The 26,843-nt window shown below is 38.9% G+C and overlaps 1 protein-coding gene across 1 annotated transcript in view; it reads right to left on the reverse strand.

Annotated features, from left to right (window-relative positions):
• LOC122792272 (spermatogenesis-associated protein 7-like) overlaps positions 1–26,843 on the reverse strand; it is a 1,125,638-nt gene that overhangs the window by 903,085 nt on the left and 195,710 nt on the right. The window contains exon 5 of the mRNA XM_044060071.1: positions 16,901–16,971. Coding sequence (XP_043916006.1) covers positions 16,901–16,971 — 71 coding nt within the window. The remainder of the gene's footprint in view (positions 1–16,900; positions 16,972–26,843) is intronic.

The following is a 26,843-nucleotide window of genomic DNA, read 5'->3' on the forward strand; positions in this document are numbered from 1 at the left end:
TAACTGTAGTAGATAAGAGAAAATAGCCTTCCTATTAGTCTTAATAATTTAATGCATTAATAGAACAGTGAAGAATTTAGTTTTATTTAAAATAGGTAATGCACTTTTTAGGGCTAAAACTTAATGTTTTCTGAAAGCATACAAGCTGGTTTGCATATCTGAGAGGGTATATGGATAAGAGAAGAACAGACAGTAACAGGCGTAAGTGGGAACACAGGCTGTAACCTGTGCTTTAGCATAGGTAACCTTAATTTTAGATTAGGTTATGCCTGTGTGTACAGCTGTTGATTTGGGGTAATTGTACCTATCTGGAGGGTTAAACCTTATTTGTTAAAAATGCACATAGCTTTGTGTGTTTATTCTAAGTTAATAGGGGATGGTGTTGTTCTGAAAATGTATTTATTTTTTGTTTGAGTGTTTTCAGTAAATCAATAAATCTTGAGAAATGTGACATAGGTTCAAATGGAGATGAGAAGAAACAACTGTGTAAAGGATCAGCCTGCCAAACAGTATTGTGTGCATGTAAGACAAAGGTTGGAAATACACATTCAAAAGCTATCTTGTATAATAAGTCAGAACAAAAGCTTTTTATCACAATGAATACTCTATCTATAGTATCTTGGAATGTAACTGACCTTGCAGGTATAGACAAAAATGAAACAATACTGAATTACATTAAGAAATGCAGAGTGCAAATAGTTGTGCTACAGGTGACATATTTGGAAGCAAATGAGCATGCGAATTTGACAAAGAAAAGATTTCAATATTCATATTCAGCAGAATATCGGGGACAAAGAAAAAGGAGAGTAATAATACTTATCACTAGAGGGGCTCCAATAGTGATAAAAGAGGGGAAAAAGGCAACAATGGTAGATTTGTGGTAGTGAGGTGATAATGACAAGGGAGGAAGATTATGCTGGCATGTATTTATAATCTACCAAAAAATGCTATTATGGAGATTAAGAAAATAATCAATTTTCAGTAGAGAATAATGCTAATAGGTGAGGAATGGGACTTGATCTGTAACAGTGAGGATGTATCAGAGAGACATAGAAGGGAAATATAACAAAAGATAGTAGATTTTTGAAGAAATTTCTGAAAAATATTTGGCATGGAAAACACTGACAGAATTTACATATTATTCACCAAGGTACAATAACTGGTCTAGATCAGATAGAAATTATATTTCACATGAACATTTGCATTTAATTGAAAGCTTTGACACATGCATTCAATAACTATTTCAGATCATGCAATGATAAAAACTAAAATAAAAATAAAGTAAAAATGAGACACTTCTGCTTTCCCACCTACCTGTTAAAAAGACAGGAATTTAAGGAATTAAGGAATGGGTATTGGAAATTATTTGAGAGTTATTAGGGAAGATGGACATTTCTTCAGAAGAAATATTGAGTGGGATAAAATAAAAATGGAGTTTAAAATAGGGTAAAATAAAAGAGAAACAAATATGGCTAAGAAGTAATAGGAATTATTTAGAGGGGTTGACAAAATTAAATTATTGTGGAATAAGGAAAACCTCACAGAACAAAAGAAAACTGCAGAACAGTAGAGAAGAAATAAGGGAATATTTGGATAATATACATGAATTTAGAAAGGCTACTGTTAAGTAACTATTTTTTGATAAATCTTGAGTACAAAAAGTTAGCACTGTGATTTAAGTAACAGAAAGTAGAAAAAGCTCCTTCTTTAACTAGGACCAGAGTGCTGTAGCACTCTGTGCATGATATAAACTGTAGCAACTACTTACTACATTTGTAGCAACAATTTGCTACAGTTTAAAAGCTATTTTAAAGTAAAACCTGATTGACCTAGTGCTCAGTGCAGGATATAAACTGTAGCTACCATTTATTACCTTTGTAGCAAGGACTTTGCTACAGTTTAAATGTGATTTTTTATGTAAAACATGAGCACGTTAGCACTCTGTGCAGGATATAAACTGTAGCAACTGCTTGCTACATTTGTAGCAAGCAATGTGCTACAGTTTAAAACAGAAACCTTTATTATTATTATTATTTTTTTTTACTGTATTGAAAGGCAGGATGGTTGTGGGCAGGGCACAAAAACAGGACCTGAATGGCTGAGGCAGGATGGAGGAGGGGTTTGTCCTGTATTTGGCCACCTGATTGGTATGCCAGTAAGAATGGACCTGTTTTGCTCTTCAGTTGAAGAGCTTGGAAGGGGTAATTGCAGATTGCGTACGATCTGCAGGAAGTGGCTTGCAAGTTTTGTTCATCAAATCCATCCTCATATAGACCCAATTTAATTTTAAGCCATGATTATAAAGTATGTCTATACTAGATGAATAAATGACAAATGTGTTGCCAAAATTGATAGAGATGGATCAATGTGGTTTTGTGGAAAACATTTGAAAAGATTAATAGAACAAAGTTGATCCAGACAGAAGCAGAATGGAAGAAAATACCACTGCTGTTAGTGGGTTTTGATGCAGAGAAAGCATTCAACAGAGTAAGCTGGAATTTTGAGTAGAGCAATGAAAGCATTTGGATACTCTGCTACAATAATAAGATTAATTTGAAGGATATATGAAGGATCAGAGGCAAGAATTAAAGTGGAGGATTCCTCTTTGCAAAGTTGTGTTTGAACAGAAGAACCAGACAGGGGTACCCTCTTTCCCCTTTGTTGTTTGCTTCACATATAGAGCCACTGGCAAAGAATATAAGAGACTTAGAAATTCAAGGATATAGTTTGCACGGTAATCAGAAAAAGTTGGCTTTATTTGTAAATGGTATTACTTTGTACTTGATAAATTTAGAAAAAGAGCATCTTGGTGTTATGGAACATTCTGAGACCGTATCAAGTCTTTTTAGGATATGCTATTAATGAATTATGGATTAAAAATGCCACTATTATGACAGCTAAGGATATGGGGGAAAAGACTCAACAAAAAACACAAAACTAAGAAAATGGAAGCTGGATATGGATAGTACGATACAAGCAGTAAAAATGCTTTTAGTCCTTTTAATTTTACATAGAAGTCAGGCAAATTTTTATCTACAAGTTGTGGAAAATAATTAATAAATAGTTTAAGGATTTTATCTGAGAGGGAAAGAGGGCAAGACATAAGTTGGATAAATTGATCGTCCTAATAGAACAATGTGGTTTAGGATTTCCTGATTTGAAGGAATATTTTCGGCCTACACATTTAAGGTTCATATAGATAACACAAGGAGAAGGTTATAATTCAAAGCGGAAAGGGAATGATGAAGAAGGGGAAGTTCAAGAAATGAGAGTGTAGGATTTTGGATGCAGATCCTTAAGGAGAATAATAACCACCATATAGAATGTTATATTCATAAAGTTGCAGAAAGTGTTCTAAGAACTATGCCAACACATGTTTGGAGAAAAGAGATTTTGCCAATAGAGATGATTGCAGGTAGGTGTGCAGAAAATAGACAAGATGAGGCTAACATTTACTGGAAAAAACTGGCAAATGAACTGAGGTACTGGGAGCAAATAACTAGAAAGGGAAAGGTAACAGAGTGGGATGAGGCCAAGAAGAAGTTTAGACTGCAGTTAGAGACTGCCTTCCTATCATGGATAGATATTCAAGTATAGGCAAAGAGAAAGAGATAGGGGAGTCTTAGGTGAATGAGCTGTTCTGGTAGAATTTTTAGTTGAATCTAGAACAGAAGCTGTTGTTAAAAAGGGGGTAATTAGTGGGGCATATAACATATTGCATGACAGCTGTAAGTATCAATCAGAGGAGTTCAGAAAAGATTGGGAAGAGAGACTGGAAAGACAATTTACAAGGAAACAATTGGAGGATATATGTATGACACTCAAGTATGCAAGAAAGTCCAGAAGGTTTAGGTTCTTTGCTTGGACGTGTTTGCACAGGTATTTTATAGTCCCCAAACAAACTTGAAATAACATTTAATCAGGTAGATAGCAAACATTGGAGGTGTGATTGGAAAGAAAGAGGTAACTGGAAACCTATTTTTGGGAGTGTAATGATGGCAGCTTTAAAAAGTTCCCTACAGAGTACTCTATCAGAATTATTGGGGAAGCAAATGGCTGTAACTAAGTAAATTATTCTTTTGAGCTGGGACATAGGAAATAAATTGCCTAGACATAGTAAGGCCTTATTAAGTTTAGTTCTCTTGGGTGCCAAAAAAGCAATTACTAGAAAGTGGAAATCAAAATCTAGACCAGCTGTGCTTGAAGTATGATAAAAGATATGGAAGAGGGATCTTTAGAAAATGGAAGGAGCAAATTACATAGAAATAATGGAATTTGTGGGAACAATACATGCGGAATAATGTTCAAGAGGAGGAATGCGGTTTAAGGGAAGACAGTATTTGAATGATTTATGTAATGCTGAACTGAAAGGCAACTGTTGCAAAGAAAGAGAACATGTAATGTATAATGTGTGTAAATGGAAAAATATCAAAATGGTATGCTTTCGTTTTTATTAATGAATGTGTGCCTTTGTCTTAAATGATATTTTAATAAAATGTGTTTAAAAATGAGTCTCAAGCAAAATCCTTATAATGGAACTGCCTTAATTGTGCCAACAGAAGAAATTTTTCTAGGTAAAGGAACACAAGATGTTCCCTTCTCTTGTTTGGCCACAGAGACTACATTAAGTTGATTAAAAAACACTCAGAGTATAGAATACATACCAAACTGTATCACTTTACACTGAAAGGGAGACACACCAGGTATGAAATGAAGGAACCCCCTCTGTTGTTCCAAATGCTTATGTGCTAAAAGGCATCCATCAAATCCTGCAACATCATTCAGGTGCCTTGGAGCAGCAAAGGTAAACTCCCTACCTCCCAAAGAGTTTCTATCCAAAATGTGATATATCGGATATGCTCAGGAAAGTTACTAAGGTTCTACATGGGACCGAAAACTATTTTACTTTGCAAAATGAAGAACTGGTCAAACAGAACCATTTATTTCACCTGAAGCAATATACAGCTGTGCAGACTCTTTGAATAGTTATGAAGAGGCAGCCTAGTCCAATACTAAAAGTCTTTTCGGGGGAGGCTACTGTTAATGTCTCTTAAATTGTGCCTATCTAAGACCATATTCAGACTGAGTCAGCTTTTGGTTATTATTCCCCTGTGGTTAGGCAAATTCTTGTAACCAGCCTTCCATATGTAGACTTGCAAGTTAGTTTATGATGGCTCCTGTGGAGTCACTGGTTGGGAGGGAGGCACCTGTTCACTTTCTTTTTTACTAAGGTTCTACATGGGACCGAAAACTATTTTACTTTGCAAAATGAAGAACTGGTCAAACAGAACCATTTATTTCACCTGAAGCAATATACAGCTGTGCAGACTCTTTGAATAGTTATGAAGAGGCAGCCTAGTCCAATACTAAAAGTCTTTTCGGGGGAGGCTACTGTTAATGTCTCTTAAATTGTGCCTATCTAAGACCATATTCAGACTGAGTCAGCTTTTGGTTATTATTCCCCTGTGGTTAGGCAAATTCTTGTAACCAGCCTTCCATATGTAGACTTGCAAGTTAGTTTATGATGACTCCTGTGGAGTCAGTGGTTGGGAGGAAGGCACCTGCTCACTTTCTGAGTGTCCTTGTCTTCAAATGATAGAGGCTTCTTCTTCATTGTGAAGATACAAACTGGACCATAAGAAGTAGAGTAGGAAGGAAAGTAGCTTCATAGAGGCCCTCATGATGGTCAACATCTGCTTCTTCTTTAGCAGATCTTCAGCCAGATCCTGAAAAGCCTGTCCAAAGAAGGCTTCATCCCAGAAAGGGACAATCATCATGATCTACATCAATTCATTCTTAATGGAGGATACCCTAAACCATGGCACTGAGTGCAGACACAGTCCTGAGCCTGCAGCCAAGTCACAATGTTAACACAGTTGAAATCATTGTGGGCTATATAGATAAAAGTATGGAATAAGCCATTGTAACGGTTTTCTCTGAGACGTATTAACCCATAAACTGGGAGTTCTGCCTGCTTCTTCAGAGTCTGGGCCACATAAGAAGACTTAAACACTGATAATCTGACATATAATTAAGGGACGTAAGGCATGAACTGACGAATGAAAATATTCTCTTGTCCACCCTTTTGAAACTGTTGCACTCTTTTGTGGCAAACAGGAAAAATGCTGTGGTCTCTGGGAACTATACTGAACAGAAGAAATCACATAAGGGTCTGTCCTGGGATGCTCTGTCAGGATATCAGTCCATTTCAAAAGGAGATTATAAATGGCATCTATCTTCCTTGGAGACTAGAATCCAGATGTCTTTCTTTTGAACAGGTTTCATGGAAGACAGATGGCTAAATGTTCCTCATTCTTTTTCCTATAATACCCATTAAGATTCTTTTGGGGAGAAAGGAACTACAGGCTAGTTCACAGGCAACTTCATAATCCAGAGTATTTCTCCAAAGGACATGATAATTGGGGGAACTTTGGGCAAAAGAGAGCTCATTATTCTCATCCGACACATAAATAAGGAAGTCAGTATCCCTTTCACAGAGTGAGACTGAGGGGAGAAGTAGACACTTCACTCCTTCCAGAAAGGTGTGACATGTGCAGCAATATGTGAATGGTAGGCAAGGAGTGGGGGTCAAGAGACAGAATCATGGCATTTGTGGTGACATACGCTGTAGATGATACTAGATCATGAGAAGCTTGTGCAGATCCTAGTAATGAAGACAAAATGTGTTTTCATTGGGTGTGCTCCCACCCTCCAAACCCAACAAATGTTAAACAGTATGCACATTTAACATAGGGACACCCCAGCAAGCTTACTTGGCATGGAAGGACTGCAGACATCTCTTTAAATCTAGATGACAAACTTTTTATTCAGAGAGAGGCAAGAAAAGCATAATTCCAGGTTGAGGCTCTATAACTGAGTCATTGGATGGGGACTCAGAGGCTTGCTCTACATGAAATGGACAATTATGTGTAGCTCCCACTGTATTTCATTGTAGAAGTAATAGACTGCAGTTTTCCATTAGACCACAAGGTGGAGCTCCTTTTAAGGAATATAAAAGACAATTTCAAAAGTGAAAGAGAGGAGACTGGAACACTAGCTGAAGGAGGGAAGGCTAAAAGACTAGCTGTAAGGAAAAGGGCCTTGCAGCATGACTGGATTTTTTTCCTTCTAGTGTTTTGGGACAGAGAAGTGAGGTAGCAGTTTGAGTCTGCCTCTTGCTGAAATCCTGGATGATGGTATTTTGTGGATTCAGGAGAGAAGTTCTGAAACCAGTAGTTCCACACCTAAAGAAAAGGAGTTCCCTTGGGCCTAGTGCAGAGATGCCATAAATGACTACCAGAGTTCTGGTGGGTGAGTTTCTATTTTTCTCGTCAGAGGAATTGCGGTGCCTGGTCACTGGGATATTCTCGATGGAGTGGTGAGAGGCTTTTGGCCATCATTTTTTTATACTTTTATAATATTGTGGATTCTCTACAAAACACTTTCTGGATTACAAATAGCTGGGATCCATACGAGCTCCAACCTTGGGTCCCATCATGCCAGCAGTAGGACTGTAAGTAGTCACTGGCCAGTGAACAGGGTACAATAGAGTGTCTCATAGTTGGTCTGTTTAGATTGATCTAGGGGATAGAGGGTGTTACTACGTTGCCTTAAAGACACTTTATTGCTCAATGACATTGCATATTTTTCATATTTGTACTGTTGTATTATAACCCTTTTTTCTCTCAATGACATTGCATTTTATTCCATGTTTGTATTGCTGCATTATAAAAGCTTTACTGCTCATTGATATTGCCTTTGTGTGCATGTTGGAATGTCAAGATCTTTTCTGCTGAGTTCTGGATTTCAGAAAGGGGGTAAATGTATAGTTTCATTACATGCATATCTCACTCTGCCTTACTACTAAATGGTGCACTGTTGAAATAATTTGTTTGTTGTTGTGCTATTGCCCTTTAAAACTAAGTGTCACCTAGAATAAAATCTGTTAACACTTGCCACCTTGGGGTGTTGGGCCAATAGAAGGGGTGTCACCAGAGTCAGATAGGAAGGAACCCATATCTACTTCAGCTACACCTGCGGTTGTGCTACATATGATTATGTATTAGATTCAGCAGCATAGGAAGACTGGTGCTAACAACTAGTGACACCTTCGCCAAAGTGATTACTGGTGGATTTACCTCTCCTGCCACTTTGGTATCTGCAAGTAGTATGTGCAAATTCAGTCTCTTACTGGATGAGGGACAGTAAGTATCAGGCACTTTCTCAGGCACAGACTTTCAAGAAGGACTCTCTTGCCACTGTCTGGACTCAAAATTCTTTTACCTTTTCCAGTCTACCTTAAACTGGCCTAGGATCAAAAGAAGGCCTTCCTCTCAATTTCTGTATTTTTTACCCACTAATTATGCTATCTTCTGTGATTTGAGAAAGGACTCAAGCTTTTAGTACCTTCTTGGATTAGTATAATGGTTAAGGTATTTACCTCACAGCCACAAGATACAGGGTTTAATTATCACCCTTGAAAGGGAATGTGCTAGGTTTAAAGTGGCCCATGTGGGCAGCTAGCCTAGTACTTTCATATGAACCTATTGCTCAGGTGACAGATGGAATCACTGGCACTCATGGACATTCTTCTCTTTTTGCATCTTTCTCTGGCAACACAAACAGTCCACCAGCACTTCCTGGCTCCTGTGATGTAATCACAGCTCAAACACTATGTATAAAGCAAAAACACAAGACTGACACCAAAGCTTTAGAACCCACTTGGCCTGCACAAAACAGATCCAGAATTAGAAGTTATGTACCTACCATAATGTTCCATGTTAGTTGTCTTCTCTCGCCTTCTTTCTTGCTGGATGGGTTCGGAGCCGATCCTCGTCTCCGACTCGGCACTTGCTAAGCTTGAGAACTCCTTTTACCAGCTCGAGGCAACCCTATATCCCATGATGCAAGGCGAGACTACCTCAGATCTCGTTTGGTAGCTAAAATACCCTGCTAAATAATACTATTCCCAAAGGAAGAGCAAAGACTAGCCTAGAAGAACTAGGCAAAAGGTTCTTAAGATAGACTCTTTCTACTGAAGACTCAAGAGAGTGAAACCTGAGAAAGAGAAGTCCTTCAAGATCTGTCCAGGCCAGGGGGAAGGAGGGAGGGACGCAAGAAAGAAGGCGAGAGAAGACAACTAACATGGAACGTTATGGTAGGCACATAACTTCTAAATGTTAAGTTGTCAGTCTCGCCTTCATTCTTGCTGGATGGGACCGCATCCCTAGCACCTGTATCCTGGGTGGCTCAATGGAGCAGACTCTTGAGAACTGTGGAACCAAACCTGGCTCTGTCCCTGGAGGCCAAATCTAATTTATAATGAGAGACAAAGGTATGAGGAGTGGCCCAAGTAGCTGCTGCACAAATGGTGTCAATGGGTAGCCTATCCTGAAAAGCTGTAGATGTGGACAGGCTCCTGGTTGAATGCGCTTTCGGTTTTGAGGGTAGTTGCTTGCCTCTGAGCGAATACACATAAGAAATGGTAGAAGACAACCATCTGGATAAGGTCACTTTCAAAACTGGGAGACCTTTCCTGTTTTCTGCATAGGAAACAAATAATTGATCAGTTCCTGAATTGTTTAGTTCTATGCAAATAATATCTGAGTTGACGACGGACATCCAAAAAATGAAGTTTTTGTTCAGCTCTGTCCGAATAATTAGGGAAAAAAACTGGTAGATCAATGGATTGATTAATATTAGACTGAGAAACAACTTTGGGCAGAAAAGATGGATTAGTTCTTAAGGATACCCTATCCTTGTGAAAAACTAAGTATGGGGAACGGATACAGAGGGCTTGTAGTTCAGATACCCTCCTTGCTGAAGTGACAGCCACCAAGAATATTGTTTTCCAGGTCAGCAACTTTAACGAGCATGAAGCAGACGGTTCGAAGGGGGGTAAAATCAAGGATGCTAACATCAAATTCAGATCCCATTGTGGAGGAGGATGTTTTACTGGAGGTTTTAGGAGAAAAACGCCTCTCAGAAAAGCTTTGCACAGTCTGTGCGACATTATGTTATGATCTTGCAAGCCAACACGATATTTAGAAATTGCTGCCAGTTGGACTTTAACTGTCGATGAAGAAGATCCTGACTGAAAGACTTCAGCCAGAAAATCCAAAATTGAATGTACCGGCGCAGTAAAGGGATCACTGTGCCTGGAGTTTGCCCATAGGGAAAAACGTCACCACTTGCTAGCATAAACCGTTCTGGTGGATGACTTTAAGGAAGCTATTATGATATCTCTAACAGAGTCAGAGATCATAGGAACCCTGGCTAGGGAAGGAAGTGGAGCAACCAAGCAGTGAGGTTGAGAGAACGAATGGCCCAGTGCTGTTGACCCGTCTGGTGGATCAGAAGATCTGGAACTGGGTCCAGATGCCAAGGCTGCACCAGGAGATGACGATGTAGGGACAGAAACCAAATTTGTCGAGGCCAGTAAGGGGCAATGAGAATCAACTTGGCTCTCAAAACGGAAGCTTTCTGAATGACCTGTGGAATTAAAGGGAATGGGGGAAAAGCGTACAGAAGTCCCCAAGGCCAATCCTGGGTTAGAGAGTCTCTCAGGGTATGGCCTGGTAGGGGAAAGAGGGTGAAGAAGTCCGGGCATTTGCTGTTTTGGGGTGTAGCAAAAAGGTCACAACAAGGGGTGCCCCACTTCTGAAAAATCTCGTCCACTACCGATTGTTTGAGAGACCACTCGTGAGGCATGAGAATAGTTCTGCTCAGTCTGTCTGCTAAGAGGTTGGACCTGCCGGGGATGTGCGTTGCTGTCAGAAACCGATGAGAGGAGATTGCCCATTGCCAAAGTCTGAGAGCTTCTCGACATAAAGGATAGGACCTGGTCCCGCCCTGTTTGTTGATGTACCAGACTACAGACATGTTGTCCATTTGAACTGCAATAGTCCCCGAAGGAAGAAAGTCATTGAGGGCTTGCAACGTTAAAAGCACCACTCTCATCTCCAGGACATTTATGTGCAGATGGTATTCTGTGGGTTGCCAAGTCCCATGGACCATCCTGCCCTGATAATGCCCCCCCACCCGATCAGAGAGGCATCCGAAGTGACTGTGGCAACCGAAGTTGGGGGAACAAACGGTCGGCCCTGATGGAGCAGAGAAGATATCCACCAGGTTAGATGAGTCTTGCACGATTGTGTAACCAGAATTTCGTGCCTCATGGGTAGGTTCTGGAATGACCACTGAGTGAATAACATCCATTGCAGAAGACGCATGTGGAAGCGAGCTAATGGTAGAAGTACAATGGCTGCAGCCATAAGACCTAGAACCTTCAGAACCAATCTGGCTCTGACCTTGTTGCTCAGTAATATGATCCGAACGTATTTTTGGATGTCCAGAATACTCTGATTTGTTAGTCTGGCTAACATACTGACGGTGTTTAGCTCTGCGCCTATAAAGGTGATAGATTGGCAAGGCAGCAGAGAAGATTTTTCGACATTCACTGAGATTCCCAACTGTTTGCAGATCTGCAGAGTGTAGTCTCTGCATTGAAGAAGCTGATGCTTGGTGGTGGCGGAGAGGAGCCAGTCGTCTAAATAAGGAAACACCTGGAATCCTTGACGTCTCAGATGAGTCAGTAACCACTGCCATGCATTTGGTAAACACTCTGGGGGCTGAAGTGAGGCCAAAGGGCAGGGCTCTGAATTGATAATGACTGGTCCCCAGCTGAAAGCGGAGAAACCGCCTGGAGCGTCTGTGTATCTTTATGTGATAGTACGCGTCCTGAAGGTCTATCGAGCACATCCAGTTGTCCTTGCCCAAAAAGGGCAGAATGGACTGAAGTGACCATCCGGAATCTTGCCTTTCTGACAAATCTGTTTAGATTGCTCAGGTCTAAAATTGGTCTCCAATCTCCCGTCCTTTTGGGGACCAAAAAGAATCTTGAGTAGATGCCGGATCCTACTTGGTCTGCTGGAATTATTTGGACGGCTCTTTTTTCTAGGAGCTTTGAGACCTCCTGTTTTGCCAAATCCCTTTGACCGGGTGAGATGTCTGGAAGGGATTGGTGAGGTACGATACCTTTGAAGGGATTTTGTAACCCTCGGATATGATCGACTGTACCCATATGTCTTGTGAGAGGGAATGCCAGGCTAATGGGTACAGTGATATCCTTCCCCCGACTGCCTCCAAGGGTGGACAGTCGGGCAACACCTCAGGGATGCTGAAAGGGTTTGTCAGGAAGAGGCTCCCTGCTACCCTGATTCTGGGGACCCCTGCCTCTAGGGTGGCGTCTGTTATTGTTACCCCTCTGCCTCTGGGGAAAACTGACCACGTGTGTCGGCGTAACTCCTTGGGCTTTCGGAACCCACCCAGGGATGCCCCCCGGGAAAGGGTTTGTCAGGCTCCTTACCTTGAAAAACCACAATGTTAACACAGTTGAAATCATTGTGGGCTATGTAGATAAACATATAGAATAAGCCATTGTAATGGTTTTCTCTGAGACGTATTAACCCATAAACTGGAAGTTCTGCCTGCTTCTTCAGAGTCTGGGCCACATAAGAAGACTTAAACACTGATAATCTGACATATAATTAAGGAACTTAAGGCATGAACTGACGAATGAAAATATTCTCTTGTCCACCCTTTTGAAACTGTTGCACTCTTTTGTGGCAAACAGGAAAAATGCTCTGGTCTCTGGGAACTATACTGAACACAAGAAATCACATAAGGGTCTGTCCTGGGATGCTCTGTCAGGATATCAGTCCATTTCAAAAGGACATTATAAATGGCATCTATCTTCCTTGGAGAATAGAATCCAGATGTCTTTCTTTTGAACAGGTTTCATGGAAGACAGATGGCTAAATGTTCCTCATTCTTTTTCCTATAATACCCATTAAGATTATTTTGGGGAGAAAGGAACTACAGGCTAGTTCACAGACAACTTCATAATCCAGAGTATTTCTCCAAAGGACAGGATAACTGGGGGAACTTTGGGCAAAAGAGAGCTCATTATTCTCATCAGACACATAAATAAGGAAGTCAGTATCCCTTTCACAGAGTGAGACTGAGGGGAGAAGTAGACACTTCTCTCCTTCCAGAAAGGTGTGGCATATGCAGCAATATTTGAATGGTAGGCAAGGAGTGGGGGTCAATAGACAGAATCATGGCATTTGTGGTGACATTCGCTGTAGATGATACTAGATAACGAGAAGCTTGTGCAGATCCTAGTAATGAAGACAAAATGTGTTTTCAATGGGTGTGTTCCCACCCTCCAAACCCAACAAATGTTAAACAGTATGCACATTTAACATAGGGACACCCCAGCAAGCTTATTTGGCATGGAAGGACTGCAGACATCTCTTTAAATCTAGATGACAAACTTTTTATTCAGAGAGAGGCAAGAAAAGCATAATTCCAGGTTGAGGCTCTATAACTGAGTCATTGGATGGGGACTAAGAGGCTTGCTCTACATGAAATGGACAATTATGTGTAGCTCCCACTGTATTTCATTGTAGAAGTAATAGACTGCAGTTTTCCATTACACCACAAGGTGAAGCTCCTTTTAAGGAATATAAAAGACAATTTCAAAAGTGAAAGAGAGGAGACTGGAACACCAGCTGAAGGAGGGAAGACTGAAAGACTAGCTGTAGGAAAAAGGGCCGTGCAGCATGACTGGATTTTTTTTTTCCTTCTAGTGTTTTGGGACAGAGAAGTGAGGTAGCAGTTTGTGTCTGCCTCTTGCTGAAATCCTGGATGATGGTATTTTGTGGATTCAGGAGAGAAGTTCTGAAACCAGTAGTTCCACGCCTGCATATGATTCAGCAAGAAAAGGAGTTCCCTTGGGCCTAGTGCAGAGATGCCATAGATGACTACCAGAGTTCTGGTGGGTGAGTTTCCATTTTTCTCGTCAGAGGAACTGCGGTGCCTGGTCACTGGGATATTCTCGATGGAGGTGCGAGAGGCTTTTGGCCATCATTTTTTTATACTTTTATAAGACTGTGGATTGCCCACAAAATGTTTTCTGGATTACAAATAGCTGGGATCCATATGAGCTCCAACCTTGGGCCCCATCATGCCAGCAGTAGGACTGTAAGTAGTCACTGGCCAGTGAACAGGGTACAATAGAGTGTCTCATAGTTGGTCTGTTTAGATTAATCTAGGGGATACAGGGTGTTAGTACTGCTGCCTTAAAGACTCTTTATTGCTCAATGACATTGCATCTTTTTCATATCTGTACTGTTGTATTATAACCCTTTTTTTTCTCTCAGTGACATTGCATTTTTTTCCATATTTGTATTGCTGCATTATAAAAGCTTTGCTGCTCATTGATATTGCCTTTGTGTGCATGTTGGAATGTCAAGATCATTTCTGCTGAGTTCTGGGGAAGGGGGTAAATGTATAGTTTCATTACATGCATATCTCACTCTGTCTTACTACTAACTGGTGCACTGTTGAAATAATTTGTTTGTTGTTGTGCTATTGCTCTTTAAAACTTAAGTGTCACCTAGAATAAAATCTGTTATCACTTGCCACCTTGGGGTGTTGGGCCTAAAGAAGGGGTGTCACCATAGTTAGGTAGGAAGGAACCCATGTCTACTTCAGCTACACCTGCGGGTCTGCTACATTTGATTATGCATTAGATTCAGCAGCATAGGTAGACTGGTGCTAACAACTAGTGACACCTTTGCCAAAGTGATTACTGGTGGATTTACCTCTCCTGCTACTTTGGTATCTGCAAGTAGTATGTGCAAATTCAGTCTCTTACTGGATGAGGGACAGTAAGTATTACATGCAGTATCAGATACTTTCTCAGGCACAGACTTTCAAGAAGGACTCTCTTGCCACTGTCTGGACTCAAAATTCTTTTACCTTTTCCAGTTTACCTGAAACTGGCCTGGGATCAAAAGAAGGCCTTCCTCTCAATTTCTGTATTTTTTCCCCACTAATTATGCTATCTTCTGTGATTTGAGAAAGGACTCAAGCTTTTAGTACCTCCTTGGATTAGTATAATGGTTAAGGTGTTTACCTCACAGCCACAAGATACAGGGTTTAATTATCACCCTTGAAAGGGAAATGTGCTAGGTTTAAAGTGGCCCATGTGGGCAGCTAGCCTAGTACTTTCATATGACCCTATTGCTCAGGTGACAGATGGAATCACTGGCACTCATGGATGTTCTTCTCTTTTTGCATCTTTCTCTGGCAACACAAACAGTGCACCAGCACTTCCTGGCTCCTGTGATGTAATCACAGCTCAAACACTTTTAAAGGTATAAAGCAAAAACACAAGACTGACACCAAAGCTTTAGAACCCACTTGTCCTGCACAAAACAGATCCAGAATAGAAAGCAAAACACCAGGACTTGGAGGCGGCTGTAGAATCCAGTATAAACTTTTTTATTCGACACAAGTGCTTTTGTGGGTAACCCCACTTCTTCAGATGTCTAATACATTTTAAAAACAGCTCTTAGTTTAAATATCCCCTTAAACATATGATTAAAACCATCCAATACATTGTTCTAGTGTGAATAAGCACTTTCAATTTACAGCAGCATCCTAAAAGGTACATGCCATTAACTGAACTAGAAATCTGAATGTATATGTATACACTTCTAAAAGCCTATTTATAAAGTATCTAAGTTGTAATTCAAATTTCCATAAAATTTCAGTTTGCAATCACAAGCAATTGGAAATTTGAATTACAACTTAGATACTTTATAAATAGGGTTTTAGAAGTGTATACATATGCATTTCTACTTCAGTTAATGGCATGTACCTTCTAGGATGTTGCTTTAAATTGAAAGTGCTTGTTCACACTAGAACAATGTATTGGCTGGTTTTAATCATGTGTCTCAAGAAGATATTTAAACTAAGAGCTGTTTTTAAAATGTATTAAGACATCTGAAGAAGTGGGGTTACCCATGAAAGTGCTTGTGTCGAATAAAGATTTTTATACTGGATTCTACAGCTGCCTCCAAGTCCTGGTGTTTTACTTTTAAAAGTATATTTGTCTTTCTTAGCCTGCTGATCATCAGTCCCATTCCAAAGGCCAACTGATCCTTTCTTCACCAGTTCTAATGAGTGAAGTACTGTAAATCATGCTGGGAGGGGGCCTTGTTCTAGACAGAAAGTGTTTTCTGTCTCTTGATACCCAACCCTTGCAACCAGAGCCAGTGATAGTGGGCTACTTTTTTTTTTGAAAGGGCCATCATCCTGGCAGGCTAGATATCCTTTTATATCTTGAATTCCCCATTTATTAGACTATATCTCTGTAAAGCAAAGGGCTACACTGATGAGATGTGGATATATTCTTCAACACACCCTGAAGGGGCACAGTGCAAAGTACTTTTTAGTAGAAATGTGGTGCTGTTTGTGTGGTGATATGCCTAGTCTCCTGTCTTCTGTAAGGTGAGACCTGTGCAGCAAAGCCTTGTACTTTAGGAGTGGTGAGCTGGCATTGATCACTTATTGATTTTCCTGTCCTGTTAGCTTCTCCACTGCCTGGCCAACTAGCTGAACCTGGGCTGACAGGAAAGCAGTCAAAGCTATATCCCTCTGTGCCACGGAGGCCATACCAATGGAATAATTTGAAGGTTTGTTTGACTTAGGTAAAGAACATGGGAACTTCAAACAACCTTCACTAAGATCACGATACAATCTGTGTGAGTGACAGTAAATAACTAGATGCTCCCTTCTACCTCAATATTTATGGCATCATAATGTGCAGTGGCAGAAGTGCAAATAAACGTAGGAACTTGAGAGTTGCCAAAATTGTACTATCCTGGGAATATCAGTAGTGAAAATCCCAACAGTTTCATAATATAGAGGGCCTTCAAAGGCAGATCTTGAAAGTGTCACTGCATTGTGCCCATTGCAAATAAAATAACATTATAATCAGTAATCTGTGTGTTAGAGTCAATAGTAATGGAATGCAATAATGACTCACCGAGAAACTGTGTCTGGTTCCAGTGGCTTAGATACAGGAGGTGATGTTATATTCAGATCCAGTTTAACATCCTGTGTGTAGAATGATGAAATAAATTATTAAAACCTATTGATGCAACGAAGTCTGTAGTTTTCTTCACTCTTGTATGCCTACACACACACACACACACACACACACACACACACACACACACACACACACACACACACACACACACACACGAAAGATATGGAATTCCTTATTATTTTTTAAATACGTTCACTCCCAGTGTAGAGAAATGTTCTGAAACGAGGATCTTGTTGAGGGGCAGATTAAATGCGCCTTAAGCCCTGGGCGGTTTTCCATCCTCCTAAATTATATATACCAATTCCATGGTCCCACCACAGTGGAACAAACCCTAAAAGCACACTGCCATCTCAGACAGTACAACACAATACAGTAAAACTCATCACAACATAAAATCTTAGCACAATAAAAACAGTCATGATGACACAGCGATGATTCATAGGATAGCCATCAGCACAGGCTATTTCTAAAAAAGAAATACTAAAATAATAAATAAAAAGGGCACATAGAAAAGCCACATACAAGAACATCAGAAATACCCTGGAACACAATATTCTTCACTCTCTACCATAAAGTTCCTTTGAGGAAGGCCTGTGGGAAATATGCAAATGACTCATTAAGGACATAAAACTGTGCACCGTTACATGGCTTCCTAAAGCTCTCTGATGTTTTTGCTTTTCATAAATGTTTATTGAACCATTTAAGCTAATAAAACTAAACCCCAGTAGCTGTAGACATGACGCGTTTGAACTTTTTAAGGGCTTATCACTACACTGTGAATGAATAGTCTGGCCATTTTTTGACAACACTCTTTTTAAAAAGACCTTATGTCCATAATATTAGAGTGACTGCAAAATTTCCCAAATAAGGAAAAAAAAAACAAGTAAAAAGGACTCAAGAGAAAAGCCCCATAGCTAAAATATAAAAATGACTCTGGCATAACTGAGTCTTCAGTGTATAATACCTAAAACTTTCTTTGTAAAAGTCTCATGGGAATATACAAATGTCCCAGTAAGTATATACAATTGCTCAGTCTACATGGCTTCTGAAAGCCCAGTGACTTTTTCTTTGTGGTAGGCAACATTCATGGAGCTCATGAGAGCTGCTGTAGAGTTATAATGAGGCATTCAAGCCAATAAAGGCAAACCCAACCAGCAACAGACATCACATGTTCCACACTTTTTATGGGGTTCTCAATCCATCAAAAGTGGATAGTTAAAATTTTATGAAAACATTCAGCTTTTAAAAAACCTTAAACGCAATTCTCAAAGACTTGCTCTCAGTTTAAGCCACTTACACTGACAGCAGGTCTATTGGAGGCTGTCCAGTGGTGAAATCCTGGCTGTTTCTAGACAAGCCTTGCATCAAAGTAAGTCACTTACACCGAGAGCAGGTCTATTAGAGGCTGTCCCGTGGTGTAAAGCTGTTTATAAAAAGCCTTGCACCAAAATAAGTCACTTGCACTGACAGCAACCTTTTTGGAATCTAGCCCTTTATGTTCATGACATTAGGGTGTCTATAAAATTTCCAAAATTAAGACCAAATTAATAATTAAGTAAAAAGGTCATACAGAAAAGCCACATATGCCAAAGCATCAAAAACATCCTAACAAAAGGTAAATCCATGCAGTTGGAACACTTCTATTTCTTAAGTTATCATTTGCATGTTCCCATTGGTCTCCTTCATAAGATGAAAATGTCAGAGACCCAAAAACCAAAAAACAGAATGCACAAGACCTGGATGCTTTATCCGGAAAAAATTGCTGTCTGACCACGTAAAATGAAATGCAATTGCTGATGGAAAATTCAGCTGCAAATAAGCAGTAAAAAATGCAAAGTTGCAGTCCAAGTAAAATCCAAAGGAAACGTTTTTATTCACAAATCTTCAAACATGAGCGCTTTCGCCCGGTATTACCAGGCTTTATCAAGTGTAACAAAAAATATCTCCACATAGTGCTTATAAAGTACTCAGCTTAAACCCATTGGTTAATTAGTTAGGAGCATTAATTAACTAAATTAGTTGACATTTAGTTAGTTTTAAAGACAAAACTTGAATTACAATACGTAGAAATATACTGTACATCTAGAAATGTTCGTGTTCATTAACTACGTTGTTCGTTACAAAGTTAAATGGTTATTTTGTACTGTTGCCAAAATGATCTTTATTCATAAAAAGGTTTAAAACCACGTGAAATGTGTTGTATGCATGTTTGTCAAGCCAAATAAAATATGGTAAAAAATTAAAAATTAAAGATCATTCCATCACAAGTGAAAACCATGAATGGACATGTCTCAAAACTGTTAATAACAAACAAAATGTAGTGGGTCTTACAATATAAAAATACCTAAAACCTAACACTAATAATTAGAGTTGGAATAAAGGGTATCTAGCTAGAAACAAATGGGACAGGAAGATTTTGTGAAATGACAAGGGAATAAATCGTGACCATGACTTATAGTGTCTCAAATTTAAAGTGCATTTCTTTTAGCTTTAAGAATGCTAACCAAACTTAAACTGTCATTAAGACCTGGGTTCTTTGTGGCATTCAATCTTAATTGCCACGTCAATTCTCTGGTGCTGAGTGTAGTTTCCCAGTCCTCTCCTCTCTGGTCCTGGATTACTTTTTCTAAGACAAAAAAACAAATGGACATGTTGGGAACAAACCAAAAAATGCTTGAAAAAGGCATTTGTTTCTTTTTTACATTTGATGTCGTAAAGATGCTCGTATATCCTTCGTTTCAGTGCCCTTTCTGTTTTGCCCACATAAAATGATGTGCAAACCTTGCAAAAACCTAGGTATACCACGCCCGAAGAGTAACAGGAGTGATAGTCCCTGGCTGTCAGAGTGATGTTACGAGCAGAAATATGTACTTGGTTAGTGTTTGCAATGAAGGGGCACTGGTGGCATCTGCCGCAATGAAAAGTTCCTTTCCTTTTAGTGCAACTAAGATGTTCTGACTTTTCTGTAATGTTCGTATTTTGTTCAAAGATGCCCTTCAAGTTGATGTCCCTTTTTCTGATAAAGGAAATGCTGGTGGGGAAAATGTTGCCAAATTCCTCATGAGAAGTAACCACCGGCCAAAAATCTTTGATGGTCTTTTCAATAAAAAATGCATCAACTGAATATGTGTAAACAAAATTATTACGAACATTAGGATCCATGGCAAGTTGGATTCTAGGGAAAGGTACTCCTGTACCTAACAGAGGAGGAAAAAACTGGTCTCTTTTGATTAAAATCTCACTAAGGATGTCCTGAAAAAAAGAAAGTGGGTAACCCCTTTCTAAAAATAAAGTTCTGAGAAAGTCATTCTCTTCCAGAAATAGATCTGTGGTACTGCACATTCTGGAGGCTCGAACTAGTTGACCCTTGATTATTCCTTTCTTAATATAAAGGGGGTGCCCACTGTCAAAATGTAGAAAGGAATTAGAGTATGTGTCTTTTCGAAACACCTTGGAGAAAAAACCTTTCTTGTTTGGATTTTTTGTCAAGTGAATATCTAAGTAATGTAAAGTTGTATTACTTATTGCGTAGGTAAATTTGAGAAAGTCAGTGGTGCTGTTCAGATAGTCTATGAATAGGAGAAACTGTTCTTCTGTACCCGCCCAGAGGATACAAATATCGTCAAGGTATCTTTTGTAGAATCTAATATGTTGTTTCCAATTAGTGGAATGAATATATTCAGTTTCCCACTTGTGCAACACTATATTAGCGTATGCACTAGTGCAAGGTGCGCCCATGGCTACTCCACTTTTTTGACGAAAAAATTCTCCATTGAAGTAAATAAAATTATTAGATAAGACCGTAGTCATGAATTCTATTACTAGGTTAATTAAACCATTGCTCTAATTAGATTCTTTACTTAACATTTCACTAAACCATTGCATCCCTGTGCAATGTGGGATGCTAGGGAACAATTCGACTATGTCAATGGTTGCCATGAACAAGTTCGAATTGTCAATGTCTTGGTCCAAGCAAGTTAAAAATTCCCAGGAATCCTTACAGACAAAAGTTAACCTAGAGACATAGTTCTTTAAATGAAAATCAATAAATTTACTAAAAGGTTCTGTTATGCTCCCTGCTCCTGCTACAATCGGGCGGAATTTCAAACGATCAACTCCTTTGTGTACCTTAGGTATACCAAATAAAATAGGAGTTTTTGGTTTGGAAACCAGTAGGTAATTGTAGGACTTTTCATCAATAGCACCTTGCATCAAAAGATCGTATAAAGAATATTTTATGCTAGCAAGTGCAATATTTAACTCATTAAGGGAGATGGATTCATAAACGTTGGTGTCTTGCAACAAATCATATATATAGTTTTCATAGTCCAGTTGTTGCATTAATACTATCCCCCCTCCCTTATCAGGCTTCATCACCCGAATCTTTTCCTTTTTCAATTGGTCTATTACTAACTGTAATCTTTGTGGGAAGTTGGAAGGATGTGATGTCTGTTTCCTACCAAGATTCTCTCTCCAAGTATTCTCAATTAACTCTTCAAATATTTTTAAGGTAGGATGGGTGGGGGGGTTAAAAATACTGCTTCTATTAAGCGATTTGTCCTGTACAACCTGGTTTTTAAAGAATGATGTTAAATTCAAGTTTCTGATAAATAATTTTAACTCAATCAGAAGCTTTGGGAGGTAACTGTCCCTGTGAGGAACGTAATGTAACCCTTTAGTGAACAGTTCAAAAAAATAAGGAGTGATTTCTAATTCAGTGTAGTTGTAAATGGTGAAATTGTCAATAGTCATAATTTTACATATTCCCTGTTCTTCTTCAATAAAAAACTGTGAAGTACTGTTTTGCAAAGTTCTGTTTCCACCATTTAATGTCTCTTCCCCCAGGGATTCTGTTGGAAATGATTTATTTTCCCCCGTGGTCTGCCCTGGGGAACTTGAAAACCCTGTTGTGCATTACTAGCACCTTTTTGTGCCAACCGCTCACTTCTTCTAGGGATTTCTGGGTGGGAATAGTCATAGTCATCATTTATAACTTGTGTTTCACTAGGGCCTAAATCATTAAAGTTTGATCTTTGGCGCCCAGCTGATGCTGGATAAGCCCTACCCTCGCTATATTCAATTAAATCCCTTTCTAGCTTTTTAGCCTTTCTATCTAATACTTTAAAACAATATGCATCCACTTCCTTAAATGTGTCATCATATTTCTTTTTGAAACTATTAAATTTATCATCTTTAGTAATAGCATCATGTAAACCATTAAGTTCCTTTAAAATACAGTTGCCTTTGTTAACATAATCATTCACCATCAGGTTTAACATTTCTAATCCAGTTTTATTAAACAACTCAGTTAACTGGGAATGCAATAACGAGCCGTGTGAGCGTTGTTTGGAAACCGAAAACAACGTAACCCCTTAGGAACACGTTCTACTTTTATGCATTCTCTTAAATAGTTAATTTCGAGTTGTGAATTCTTGTATGCATAAAGTTTGTTTTTGAATGCATCAAACTTATTATCTAAATGCTCGAATTGAGCGTTCACAGTACCTGTTGGAAAGTGTGGTTGTTTTTCAGTCCACACTTTGAAATTAAAGCTGCTGTCAATACGAGCATCTAGACAGTCATTTTTGCTGTTAGGCATGCTGCCTTGCGAAGAACCCATAAGATGATCCACAATAACCGGTTGTTTTAACGTATTTTTTTATATTGTAAGACCCACTATATTTTGTTTGTTATTAACTGTTTTGAGACATGTCCATTCATGGTTTTCACTTGTGATGGAATGATCTTTAATTTTTAATTTTTTACCATATTTTATTTGGCTTGACAAACATGCATACAACACATTTCACGTGGTTTTAAACCTTTTTATGAATAAAGATCATTTTGGCAACAGTACAAAATAACCATTTAACTTTGTAATGAACAACGTAGTTAATGAACACGAACATTTCTAGATGTACAGTATATTTCTACGTATTGTAATTCAAGTTTTGTCTTTAAAACTAACTAAATGTCAACTAATTTAGTTAATTAATGCTCCTAACTAATTAACCAATGGGTTTAAGCTGAGTACTTTATAAGCACTATGTGGAGATATTTTTTGTTACACTTGATAAAGCCTGGTAATACCGGGCGAAAGCGCTCGTGTTTGAAGATTTGTGAATAAAAACGTTTCCTTTGGATTTTACTTGGACTGCAACTTTGCATTTTTTACTGCTTATTTGTAGCTGCATTTTCCATCAGCAATTACATTTCATTTTACATGGTCAGACAGCAATTTTTTCCGGATAAAGCATCCAGGTCTTGTGCATTCTCCTTCATAAGATATTACAGAGTGAGAGCTTTGGTATGCCAGAGTCTTTTTGATGACTTTTTTCCACTAAAAAATGAGGGATTTGTTCACAAAAACATACTATCTTTGACGGAAGCAGTACATGATTCTGTACACAACATGGCCTACAGTTAGGGCTGCCACTTTTCATGTAAAAAAAATTCTGGACATGTATGTGAACAGAGCCTGATCAAGGTCAAATGGGGCTCTAGGCAGAGTAATAGATCTTCCACAGAGCATCCCCTCCTACGGCACCCCCCAGCAGTCCCCTCCCCAACCATTCCAGTATTTCACTACTTAGCTATTTCTTCCCAGTTACCATAAACTCTGTTCAAACCTGTCAATGTGCATACTGGTTTATTTACTTCTACAGTGGTTACAGATATTGAAATAAAATACTACAAACACTAATAGCCATTTGCTAAACAAATATAGTCTCACAATAAAAACAGACTTAACATGAGCAGTAAACTTCTCTGCCCTGGAAACTCACATTCATTGAAAGGGTATTAAAACCCACATTCAAAGAAAATGCATCCGGCCAGTGGAGGATTAAGTTTAACTTTGGGCTGTTTTCAAACCATAGGCTCCTTGCATGCATTTTTAGGGCCATGCATACGTGTTCTTTGATTCACCTTCCTGATTGTATTAAATTATATTCCTTGTATAATACAGCACCACTTGACAGAATGTGTTTTAAATTTGTAGTTTTGAATATTCTTTCAGTAAGCAATGAAACAAAGTGTATGAATGAAACAATAATGACAAAACTACCCATTTTAGCAAATTTCAGCGATAAAAGGCTACTCAGACAGCTGCCATTACAATCCACCAATATCAGTCAATAAGCACAATCTCTGCAGAAGTAAAAATCATCCGAATAATTCCACATTTAAGAGATCTGTAACTAATGAAGAAGTTGCTACTAGCAAACAACTTTACATTTCAGTGTTTCATCTACAAATTCAGTGTCTGCTGCCCTTGAAGAATTAATTGCCTAGGTTGCATTAAAAAAATTGGTAAGCTGGTAATATTGCAATAGGGAATGGACTGACAAACTGACAAGTTCATAGTTATTAGGCATCTCATATAAAGGAGGACACATTCAGGAGTGCAGAACCCATATCCCCCCTTAAGATGCACCAAATAATCAGCAATCAAAAGGGTACTGCAATACCACCATTCTCTCTACATGATGTGGGAGTAGAATCCAGAACCTTCTGCACCACAGGCAATTATGCTACTAATTCTGGTTTTAAATTCTATGGCACAAACAGTGACTGCCATTTGCTAAACAAAACAGTTAGTTGCACATTGAAAACAGACTTAGCATGAGCAACAGTAAACTTTTCTTACCTAGGCTTGGTCTCTTGGCGACCATTCTACCATCATCTTCTCCTCCGACAATATAAAAAACCTTTAGCATCTAACCCAAACTGCCTTCACTTCCATACAGACTTGATTAAACAATGCATAGCTTCTGCTGAACCCAAATAAAACTAAACTCTTCCTTTTCACTCCCAAAAACCTCTCAACAGACTTTAAGATCACTTCACCTAACAATACTCAACTAGAAGTTGCCTCCAAAGCCAAACTACTAGGTGTGACCATAGACAATAAACTTTCCTTTGATCTACATATCTTCAATGCAATAAAAAACTCATTTCAAACTAGGCATGCTATATCAGCACAAAAACTTCATGAACTCAACCACCTAAGCCACCTTGGCCTCTACTTACCTGCTCCCTTCTCTACTCTACGATGCTCACATTTTGACAAACATTCAGATTATCCTAAAAAACAAACTGGAATCTTACTATAATAAAACTGCTAAATTTGCTATAAATGCCCCCATAACACACAGCACTGCAGAGCTTTCAGTACCCTCAGCTGGCTCAAACCTCCACACCTCCTAAACCACCTACAACTCAATATGGCATACAAAGTTGTACATCAACCCAATAACTGCCCAGCTCTCAACTCACTCCTTCAAACCTACCATCCCACCAGGTCCCTCCGATCTGAAGACAAACAACTAGTAACCCTACACAGACCAAATAAAAAAGCTGGACAATGTCTCTGCTCCTATACTGTTGCAAAACTCTGGAATGCCTTACCAACTAACATCAGACCTACAACGAACCACAAAAATTTAAACTCATGCTAAAAAATCACCTCTAAGATGATAGCATCTGCCTCTGTTCCAAAACAACCTAGCAACCCTTTACCCACCCTTGCATTTTTATCCCCCTCCCAAACAAAGCAGCAGCTAGATTATTAAGCTCCCCATCTATGTCTGTATTTTTAGCTGGTAGTCTTACTGATGTTATTACCTAACCCCTTCTCTTAACCCCTTCTCAAAAGGTCTACCTGCACTCTACCTAAAAAAATCATTGCAAAAGTATATCAAACTACACAAACTTCATAATAATTATGTGTACCAACAGCCTACTGAAGGATTTTAATTAGATAAACCAGCTGTATTATCCTTATTCTCTGTATTTCTTGAATGCAAATATTACTTCTGTAAATGAATACCAACTGCCTGTAACTTATGTTAAGCTAGAATCTCACATGCAAATGTAATTATCACTGTCCTGTCATTTATCTTTTTTTTTTATTTTGTGGAGCTTTTCTCCCTGGGTCTCCACTGAAAATGGGTTCCTAACTCAGTCAGATTTTCCTGATCAACAAATGTCAAATAAATAAATAAATAAATAAATAAGTAAGTAAAATACACTGCATAAGTTTTTCTTTCTTTTTTTCAAATTCTTGTAATTGTCTATTTTGTATGTTTGGGGGGCTCACACCTAGTCGGACTTTCCCAGTAAACAAATGTAAAATAACATAAAATAAATAAACTGAAACTCACAATTCCATAAAAATAAACTCATAATTCCCTAAAAATGTGATGAAATTCAAACTCACAATTCTGTCAGCAGTCTGGTAGTTGGTGTACTGGATTCGGGCTCTTGTCAGCAGTCTGGTAGTTGGTATAGAGGATTCGGGGTCTTGTCTCCTGTAACCAAGTCACAGGGTCAAGCCTGATCAAGTTAATTGACTAACCTGCCCCCCCCCCCCAACTAGGGCATTACATACCATAGCTCCATACTTCTCAATCTCTTAGCACAAGAAATCTGGACAAAGCCTAAAATAATGGGGGACAAAGGCTCAAAAACAGGGACAGACTTTAAATATTGCTCTGATAAACTTAGAAAGTTGCTAGAATAACAGGGTTTGTGATAGCATGCAGTTTCTGGAGGATACGAAGTCTGAAACACATATATGTCATTATTTAGTGACTTCAATTCTCCATGAATTGCCAGAAAACCACAAATTGTATGAGTAATATAGGTCAAGAAAGGAGGCAAAAATCTGGACAGTTGAGAAGTATGCATGCCTCTGAACCTTTTAGTGCAAGAAATCTGGACAAAGCCTAAAATAACGGAGATACAATGGCCCCAAAACTAGGGATAAATTTTAACTATTGCTCTTTTAAACTTAAAAAGGTGCTAAACAGGATTTGGGTTAGCATGCATTTTCTGAAACTCACATATGCCATTATTTAGTGACTTCAGTCCTCCG

The sequence above is a fragment of the Protopterus annectens genome, chromosome 1.part0, assembly GCF_019279795.1.
Source record: "Protopterus annectens isolate FY-2018-M chromosome 1.part0, PAN1.0, whole genome shotgun sequence".
NCBI lineage: Eukaryota > Metazoa > Chordata > Ceratodontiformes > Protopteridae > Protopterus > Protopterus annectens.